We start from the raw sequence: 10,553 nt of genomic DNA on the forward strand, positions 1-10,553 counted from the left end.
TATTGTCATATTTCTGACACGAGAAAATTTGCACATAAATCAATGAATTCGTCAAAATAACCTCCGACGGCGAAACGGACCGCGCCAGCGTGTCCGGAACGTCAGAATTACTTAAAAATGTTACCAATTTTGTTATGTTTCGACGCACAAATAAAACACAAATTGAATTTTTATTTTTCAAAATATTAAATACTTTTTATAAAATTTACCCTTAAATTATAATTATATTAAACCTAAACCCTATTTAGGTTTTCACCCGCACGCTTAAACCCTTGTTCGAGCCATTTGAGGGCTCGATCCCGCGGCTCGTCTCCCTCTCGTCCGTGTGCCCTAGTTCCACGGTGGATCCATCCACGGTGGATCCACGCGGCTCTCCTTGTTGTTCTTGCTCGCGGCTCATGTCCTCGAGCTTCCCCTTGGCCTTTCGGCTCTCCAATCGCAAGGAGGTGAGCTGGCCAACGCTTCTTCTCCTCGAGGTTGTACGCTCTCCCTCTTTATTGTGTCGATTTGGTCCCTCTTGTTCTATTCGGCCATGAAGCGGTGGTTGGTGGCTCCTTCTCCTCTCTTCTCTGCCTATAAAATGATTTCCTAGTCTATTGTGTTGGGTTGTTGAAAATTTTGAGAGAGAAAAAAGAGGGTTTTTGAGAGAAGAAGGCTTGAATTTTTTTACTGTTGGGAAGACTACTTCTTTCTGTTTTGTTGTTCGAAGGAAGCTCTTCTCCCTCTCTGTTGGTCGATACTCTCATGGTTAGAGCTTGTCGAGCCGTGAGCTAGAAATCGTGGGGGCTATTTGCGCGAGGCTTTCAGGAAGGATTTCTATGGGGGTGTTTCTTTCAATTTATTTTTAGTGTTTTGCTTTAAATCTGCATTAAAAATGTTTTCTTCTTTTCTCCTCTATTTGACACTATTTCGGATGACATGAAAATACTTCATATCTCATGAGAAAGCAAGATTTGGGTATGTCTTGAGGTTTAAGCATGAATAATCTATGGAAATATGGAAATGGAGCATGTTATTGGCTGCTTCCTTTTCTTTTCTGCTTAAGAGACATAGAAAGCATGTTTAGGAGCATTCTTACATGCAAATCTTTTTTTCTTATAATCCAGTTATTTCTATATCTATATGTGGGAATTTGCTTCAATGCTTTGGATAATGGTTTAAGATCCTACTTATGTTGTTTTGCTTTCTGTTGCCTGTCCCTGTTCGAAGCATACATATTGAATGTAAATTTTTTATTTTGATGTTGCATGGAGGATCTGTTTTGGTCCATATGGTGGGCTTAAGTCTAGTTCCTTTTGGATTAAATGGTGACCAAAATTATTTCCCTGTTTTCCTATATGGATGTGTTTTTAGTTTTGTCCCTGTGTCGGGCTGGGTTTTCCCCTTTGCTGCTCGGTTTCTGCCCCTTCTTTGGGCTCGGTTTGGGTTCCTTTTGGTGATTTATGTTTGTTGAAATCTTTTACTGTTGGAACCACTTTCTTGACTTGTTTTGCCCCTTTATATTGGGCTTGGTTTGCCCTTTTCTTGGGCTCGGTTTTGGGTGTATGTATTCTGTTGGAGCTCAGCTTTAACTATACCCCTTTGTCGGGGTTCGGTCTTGGATCCTTGCCTTTTGCTGGGGTTCAGTTTTAATTATAGTCTATTTTTGGGGCTCGGCTTTGTTTTCTTGTTCCTTAATGGGTTCAGTCTTAGCTCTTTTAAAATACATTTAAATGTTGGAAAAGTCTTCATATCCCTTGATGGGATTTGCTTATGATTTTGCTATTCCCTGATGGAGCTCGATTTACTGGGGAGCTCGGTTTATTGGAGAGCTTGGTTTTGCTATTATGAGAACATCTGTTATGTTGCTTATCTCTTTGTGTTGGGTTCGGTTGGGCTGGAAATTCTGGATATAATGCTTCCTTTTGAAATTTTTGTGGGTAATCAAGTTTGTCATCCCAAAATTCATAAATTCTAATATGTACCACTATGTGGGAATGTTTAATGTGAGTTGTATTTGATTTTTATGACCTTTATGGTCTTCCTCTTGCTATCCCTACTCATGGATCTATTTTATAGTGACTTTGGCTTGCTGTCTTTGCCGAGAAGATGACTTGATGACTATGTTGGGTTGAGGGCTTTGGTCTGCTGCCTTTGTCGTGAGTCTAGCTTAATGGTTTTGGTTTGTTGTCTTTGCCATAAGGATGGCTTGGTGGCTTTGTAGGCTTAGTAGGCTTTGGTTTGTTGCCTTAGTCGTAAGCCTCATTTGGTGTTTACTGCCTTTATGGTTTTCCTCTGGTTGTCCTTGGCCGTGAGCTGGATTTGGGGCTGGTTTGTTTTCTTTGTGATTCCTGTTGCCTTACCAGTGAGCTCTCCTCTTCTTTTGGCTTTACCCGTGAGTTCTCCTCTCTTTTGGCTCCTACCCGTGAGTTAATTGGAGCTTGGTTGTGATCCCTATTGCCTTACCCGTGAGCTCTCCTCTTCTTTTGGCTTTACGCGTGAACATTACATTATAATCTCTTGGTGGAATAAATTGGGTTGGTGGTTGTCTCTTTCTATTACCTTGGTCATGGATACTTATATGGATAATTTCATGTTTATGAAATAAAAAAAAGAGCTTTTGATTAAAGATGGAGTTGAATAGAATTGATATTGGCATAGCTTTTGGAAATTTAGAGCGTTGTTCCCCATGGATTAGTCTCTCTCGCTTTGTGACACATGAAAATTTCTTGAAACTTTATTTCGAGAAATCGTGAATTTGATATTAATTGAATTCATAAAATTGTCATTTGGAAAGGATACCCTTTTGCGGTTGATCCAATTATATAAATGTGAGAAAATGATATTCTTCTAGGATTGATTTGAGGATCTTGGGCTCTATTTTTATGTCTTTTTTATATGACTTTGAGGATTGCTCTATCATTTTTCCTTCAATCTTTTGGGTGGATCAGTTTCTCCTCTCTCTCATCCCCATTTTTATTTTTTTTCTTTCATTGCTTCTTGGTTTGGTTTTCTATGCTTATGTCTGATACATAAGTGCTCATGTATAGTCTTTTATTATATGTGAAACCATCAAGCAAGGTCGCAAGTAGGTCGGTTTTATTTTGGGGCAAAGGCACGCCGGTGTTGTAGGATGAGATATCATTCTACTCTTCCCTCGAGTACAAATATATATATTTGAGCCTAGCCTCGACCCGAGTGCTTCGGTCCCCTCTTTTCGGACTTTTTCATATGTTTTTATCGAATTTTTTGGACAAAGCACCTGTGGACTTTTCTTCGGGATTTTCCCGAGATTTTAATAGTTTTATTTAAATTATTACTCGTCAATTTTCTCGAATTCTTCTTCGTGAATTTATTTGTCGATTTTTTCGAAGTTTCCAAGCAACGTTTTTTTATTTATACAGTGAATAATAGCTAGCATAAAGAAGCAGCAGACTTCCCAAATTTACATATGTGATTTACATTGCAGCATTTTTGTTTATTTTCTAGCATGTTATATTCTTTCCCAGCATGTTATACTGTTTTTCCTAGCACGTTATACTATTCTTTCAGCATGATATACTGTCATTTCTTTTTTACTGTACATTATACTGTTATTTCCTTTTATACTGCATGTTTTGTTATTTTGATACACACTATACTTTAGTTTAGGAAAACCTAGTGGTTATATAGGGTTAACATTAAACCCGGAGGTGCTACTACAAAGAGCTTGGAGCAAATACTGTGGGCAGCACGATGAGGAACAACTTCAAGAAAGATCTGCAACATCAAAACACATCACATAAACACTTTTCTTAGTTTAAATAACAACCCATAGGATTTCAAGGTGGTTTGTCTAGCGCAGCGCAAACCCTCACATATCACCTTTAGACTTTTGTACTACCCTGTTATGCAATTATAAGTCCTAACACTTAGGATTTTGAGGTTACCGTACGATATGATGTAAATCCTCCTATCTTTTTAGGTTAATTGCACGATTAGATATCGTGTGAATATAAGTCCTAAATTCTAAAATAAATTGCATAATTAAACATTAAATAACATCATTTCAAATACATAAAGCCAAACAATAGGATAGTTGGGAGGTCACTGGGGTTATCTCTGGATCTATGATATCCCCTACCCTTTGCTTATTTGGATTCCATAAAATAACTGTTCCTATTTGAGTCATTCCCATTTGATCTCTGGATCTATGATATCTCCTACCCTTTGCTTATTTGGATTCCATAAAATAATTGTTCCTATTTGAGTCATTCCCATTTGATTTTCACATGTTCAATTGTGGAAACCTAATCTTTGAAATCTAAAAAGTAAAACCACTGATTTTAATCGAGAGTTTTCTTAGGTGATCTCGGTCATTTAAGAAGTAATTAACTATAGGGGTTTGCCTCTAGAAGAAACTTAGAACCTAGGTAAAATAAACTCTATCTAATCCTTATAGGTAGGAGAAATTGTCTGCAAATAAAACGGTTTTGCAAACCAAGCGGATGTCATATATTCCTTAGCTTATTTGATTGAGTCTCATCCTTAAGTCTTGTGTTTATCTTTCGAGATAGATACAGAGTTTGAGGTATATAGTGCTCTTTCATTTAAATTATGAAAAATATGAGGTCAGTTTAATCTCATATTTTTCTAAACTTAAATATATATGTAAATTAAATGTCCTTCCAAAACGGGGGACGAGATTTTGATTCCGGTGGCCGACAACTTCTAACGGGCAACTCCTTAACTAAAAATAGTGTCGACAACAGCATCTTTATCAAAATATATGATGATATTATAAGGGAGCTGACTAATGTTATATTTATTTTGAATCTCATAAAGAATTTGCTATATGTTGGGGCCTTAGAGACTAAGGGCTATAATGTACTTTTTAAGACATGAGTTCTAACAATATATCGTGGAGAATTGATTTTTATAAAGGGAGTTCGTCATCACAACCCTTATTACTTTCAAGGTAGTACAATTATTGGAACGACTATTGCTGTTGATGATTCTTCTCACGTCACTAGCAGTTAGCTTATGCTGAAGGTTTCACCTTAAGCTTTAGTGAAGTAAGGATTGATCAAAGAAATAAACACCTGCAAGTTTGATTAATGTGAACATGTTTTATTTGCAAAAAGACACGGGTATCTTTTGGTACTGTTAAGGGCTGAACCAGTCTCATTTTTTAAGGGGGTTAATTGTGGGAGGGGCTAGGGCAACGAAAAACAAAGTAATATTTTATGACGGGAAAAACTAATATTTTAGGAGGGGCAAACAACCAAATTTCTCTCATATAAGTAAATGTCTGAATTTAAGCGGAGCAATTCCTCCTGGACTCTACCTGGGTCCACCCCTAGGTATTGTCATCCACACAGTATAAAGAATATTTCAAAGTATGTTCACAAAATTTGGTGAATGTTATCCAACTCTAGATTACATAAAAGTCTATTGGGACGATATCATAGACTATACTTCTCATTTGGTGAATCATCTGTCTTCTGCAACTATTGAAAGAAAGTCCCAAAAGAGAAGTGGTCAGAGCATCTTACTAGGTATTATGAGCATATGAGAGTGTTTAGGTGTCCAACTTACTACCACATGCAAAATAATAAACTAGGATAACAAACAAAAAATGTGATCTTCATTGATTTTAGGCATAGAGTTAGGGGTTCAAATTTTATGATTAAGCAAAGAAGAAGATTGTCATTAGCATATTTGTTACATTTAACAATGTGAGATAATTGAAGCCTCGTGACTCGAACCAGTTGGAAAGTTATATTGGGACCGCATATATGCATTAAAAGTTGGAGTTTGATGCAACTCCATTTATTTTATAGAATTTTCCCACTCCTATTCAAGCACCTAATTTTGTTGCAACTTAGAAGATACTTATTTAGAAGAAGGTATAAGAAAATGTTGAGAATGACGTCGCTGCTCAAGAATCAATTGCTAGAAGCAGGGTCGGACGCTATAATATCCCAAAATCAACTTGATTGAGAGATCACATTGCATTTGTATTTTTAGCCATGGAGGCTGAAATTTTGTCACTACAAAGAAGTGGTGAGAGCCTAGACGATAATCTTTGGCGAGGGTCAATGGATGAAAAGATAAATTCTCTTCCAAAGAATGCTACCTGGAGGCTGGTGAAACTTTTCCCATGAATGAAAGTCATTGAATACAAATGGATGTATGCAAAGAAGGAAGAATCTCATAAAATTGATGTGCGGTACAAGACAATGTTAGCAGAAAAAGAATTTCACAATTAGAAGGGCTTAACTATGACGATGCTTTATCCCGAGTGGTGAAACATCTCTCGAACTGTGTTCTCTTCGCATTTATAGCAAAATACAGTCTGATTTTGGAGCAGTTTGATGTGAAGGCTACGTTTCTATATGAAACATTACAACAGAAGATCTATACGTTGCAGTCTCCTGGATATGGAGCATCCGAAAATTTGATTTGTAGATTGAACAAGTCTTTATATGGGTTAAAATAGTCAACATGACGACAATATAAGAAGTTTGATCAGTTTATTATGGGACAGAAGTATATGATAAACAAATATGATCATTATGCATATTTTATAAAAGTTTAATCAATAGTGAATTCATCTATTTGCTTCTATATGTTGAAGACAAGTTGATTGCATCTGCCAATCTAACTGTTGATAAGATGAAAAAGAAAATGTCCAAAGATGTTGAGATAAAGAAGATGAGTGAAGCTCAAAGAATTCTTGATATGTAAATTTTCATGAACAATACAACTGGAAATTTTTGGCTCTCGTAAGGAGCATATGTTCAGAATATGGTGAAGAACTTTGGGGTTGATGACTCGAGCAAGACAGTGAGTATATCTATTACATCTCACTTTCAGTTGAATTCAAATCAGTGTCCTAAAAATGATCGGGAGAGTAAAGATATGTAATTAGTTTTTTACGCTAACTAATGAGCAGTATGATATATGTCATTTTGTACTAAACTACACAATATACTATCAGTTTGTGTTACAATCAGGTTCTTGCATGATCCAAAAATAAGTCATTGATAGACAGTGAAAAGTAATATGAAGTATTTGAATGATACAGTTGATGTTGGCTTAGTATTTAAAATGCAATCATCTAATATCGACTTTTATCTTGGCTACACCGATTTATACTATATAAGTGATAAGGATAGACGCATGAATATGACTATCTATTTATATAAATTGGTAAGAAATTCAATCAGTTGGATATCGGTTCTTCAATCTATTATTGCTTTGACTACTATAAATGTTGAGTACATGACAGTCATATAGGCAACGAAGGAAGCGATATGGATGCATGGTCTACTGGATAACTATGAACTTATGAGTTGATCAGAAGTATCTGACAGTCTTCTTTGATAGTCAGAATGTGGTATTCTTAGCTATAAATTCAATTTATCATGCTCGTACCAAATACATTGATGCGAGACACAATTTTATTCGAAACTTAATTAATGACGACAATATTCAGTTGAAGAAGATAGATCTGAAAAAAAATCTAATAGATATGCTCACAAAGGTACTACCAGTCCAAAATTTCACACTTTAGAAATTTGGTAAACATCTGAGCTTGATTGCTCATTTAAACATTTTGAAGAACCACGCAGGGTTTGATCTCTTCAAGAGGGGTTCGTAGACAACCATTATCTTGCAGTCGTTATGGTGTTGGAGCTCATTTTGATCATCTCCCACTTATCTCTAAGTAAGAGATGAGATGAAAATTGTTATGAAAAGAGATTTAATATAAGATAGGAAAGTTCATTCTAAAACCCTTTTTTAGCAAATCAGCCCGATAAGATCTCATAAATTGTTGGATAGATGACACAAGATATGTGCATGACACTTGTTAGAGATTAAATGGCTAAGAAAAAGTTATAAGGCTAATTTTCGGGCACCACAAAATTAGAGTTGAGAAAACTAAAGCTAGAAAATGGATATAAAAGGAAATATAAAAGTGGAAATAGCGTACCTTCTTGCATCCATACTTCTCCATAAACTCAAATAAATTCAGTGTGCCGAGTAAATTGTTGTTGTAATACAAATAAGGCTTAACAACACTCTCCCCAACAGCCTTCAGTCCAGCAAAGTGGATAACAGCGTCAAAGCTGTCCCATATAAAATAAATCAAATCTCACATAAAAGAAAATGAAAATTTACATGCATGCCACTCAATTCTTATGTATTTACACATCCAACACCTTAAATTCAATTTTTTTCATATATGCCACCCTTACCTTCGCATGAAAATGTGTATTTCACTATTTAAAAGTTAAAATAGTGGTATCTTTGATGTGATCAGAAAAATTTAGTTGGTGAAAATGTAAAGATCAAAGTTCGGGTATCAGACATGTAAATACATAAGAATTGGGTGGTATGTTCGTAAATGCCCCAAAAAAGAGAAAGAAACTGCACTTGTTCTATCCAATTTCAATCCGAACAAAAAAAAACTATTCATTCTGATGCGAGTTCTGACCAACCCAATCTAAACCCGAACCATGGACAAGCCACACGGACTCATGAGCAGAATTAGCGAATAGAAAACAAAGATTAAATTTCAAATTTCCCACTTCAAACTCAAATTTCAAAACAGACAAACATTGAACGAGAATTCAACAAATTAAAAATAAATAAATAAAAAGAATCTGACCTATTCTCGGAAAAAACTTCTTCCAGATCATCCTTGTTACGGAGATCACCCTGCGGTCAAAAATCGAAACAGTAAATTAGAAACACAGCAGCGATAGAAGCTTGAAAATCCGAGACAAGAAGAACCAGAAAATTAAAAGAAAAAAAGAAAAAAATCAAAATACCAAATAGAATCGGAGGTTCCCGGATAGCTCCGTACCGGCGATGGTCCTGACGCGATCGACGGCCTCCATCACGGAGTTATCGAGGTTATCCACAATTGTAACCCTAAAGCCCTCTTTGAGGAGCTGCAGCACCGTATGAGTCCCGATGAATCCCGCTCCGCCGGTCACCAATATGCTCCGCATCCGCTCTGCCCCAATTTCCCTCCACAACCGCTTCTCTCTCTCTCTCGCTCTTCCCCCGACTAAAATAGAAAGAAGAAAAGGTTGGAAGGCGGGTGGAGTCGAATGTACGATCCAATGAATGAGTGCGGATTGGGAGGGGGTGGGGAAAGCGGGCGGGAAGTATACCGGAACTGATCGGATGCTTATCGGACCGTTATTCCCACCGTGGTCCCCAGCTTCTTTTCTAAGCAGAGCATGGTTTCGTTTAGGATATATACTTTTTATTATTATTATTATTATTTATGGGATAATGTGTCAAAATGTTTCCCCATCATTTTAGTCACGGGCTTATAAAACTGCTAAAATATTTTGTATAATTAATTAATTTTCAAAATACTAAATATTTTCTTCTCAGCATATCATATGCTACGCATATATTATTTATAATATTATTTAATCATAAAATTATATTTTTAAACTTAAGGTACAATAAAAGATCGTTGAAACTAATGAATGATTATGACCTCAATATTACCTTTCAGCACAAGAAAACTAATATAATGGTTGATTGATTATGACCTCAATATTATGTATCAGCCAAAAAAAATATATCATATTGTATTGTGTGCTGAAAACTAAGGGTCTGTTTGGTGTAGTTGCAGTTATTTGAAGAAGTAGGTATGAAGCTGTTGAAGATGAAATTACAGTTCGAAAAATGACGATGGCAATTAAAAAAAAAAAAAACCTTAACAATTCAAACTCAGCTTTCTAGCAATCATTGTAGGTAGCAAGGTCATGTGAGAAAACATAACTTTCAACTGCAGTCTTTTTTAGAATAAAACCAAAGCATAGTTTTGCCAAATAGAAAAAACTGTGGTGTAACATCACACCGCTACAGCGCCGCTGCCACAAACGCACTCTAAAAAAAAATGATTTTCTTAACTTTTTGCCACTGTTTCAAATTATGCATATTGTCCTTTTGACTTGCCTTTCCCAAAAAAAATAGCATTAACAAAAATTTCTAAGCCCTCGGGGAGGTTCAAATAACACATATTGCTCTTTCGGCTCATCTTTCTTGAAAAAAGTAATGGATATATATAACAACAATTATATGTAGATTTTAATGTAAACTTTAAGCTAATCATGTTTTATGTTGCATTTTAAATATACATTCCAACATTTGATATTGCTGCCTAAAATATTCATTGCTTGCAGAGCAACTAACCAACCGAAAAGGGCCTTTATTTGCATTGAGTGCAACACACTAAAAGATTGAGGAGACATTCTTCTTTTGGTAACAATTTGATGGAATAATTAGTTAGTTGTCGCTTATTTGGCTAATTGCCATAATAATTGTATATTTTACTTTACATAAAAAAGGCTGAAAGTAAGATTATGAATATCAAATAATTTCATTTAATTTTTTTTTATTTCTACTTGCTATTGATAAAAATATATATATAATATTCCTTTTCATCGCTTCAAAATCATATTCCAAAGTTTTTACAACATTTTCTCAATGCCAAAAATACAAATATAGTATTTTGGGGTAATTACAATAGAGCACCCGAAACTTTGTTATTTACAAATCAA

The 10,553-nt window shown here is 35.5% G+C and overlaps 1 protein-coding gene across 1 annotated transcript in view; it reads right to left on the minus strand.

Annotated features, from left to right (window-relative positions):
• Positions 1-10,553, minus strand: part of LOC110027057 (bifunctional UDP-glucose 4-epimerase and UDP-xylose 4-epimerase 1-like) — a 38,766-nt gene that overhangs the window by 9,267 nt on the left and 18,946 nt on the right. The window contains exons 2-4 of the mRNA XM_020728328.1: positions 8,799-9,237; positions 8,636-8,685; positions 7,958-8,093 (exon numbers count right to left, since the gene is read on the minus strand). Of these exons, the coding sequence (XP_020583987.1) occupies positions 7,958-8,093; positions 8,636-8,685; positions 8,799-9,237 (625 nt within the window). The remainder of the gene's footprint in view (positions 1-7,957; positions 8,094-8,635; positions 8,686-8,798; positions 9,238-10,553) is intronic.

The sequence above is a fragment of the Phalaenopsis equestris genome, unplaced genomic scaffold (assembly GCF_001263595.1).
Source record: "Phalaenopsis equestris unplaced genomic scaffold, ASM126359v1 Scaffold000413, whole genome shotgun sequence".
Taxonomy (NCBI): Eukaryota; Viridiplantae; Streptophyta; class Magnoliopsida; order Asparagales; family Orchidaceae; genus Phalaenopsis; species Phalaenopsis equestris.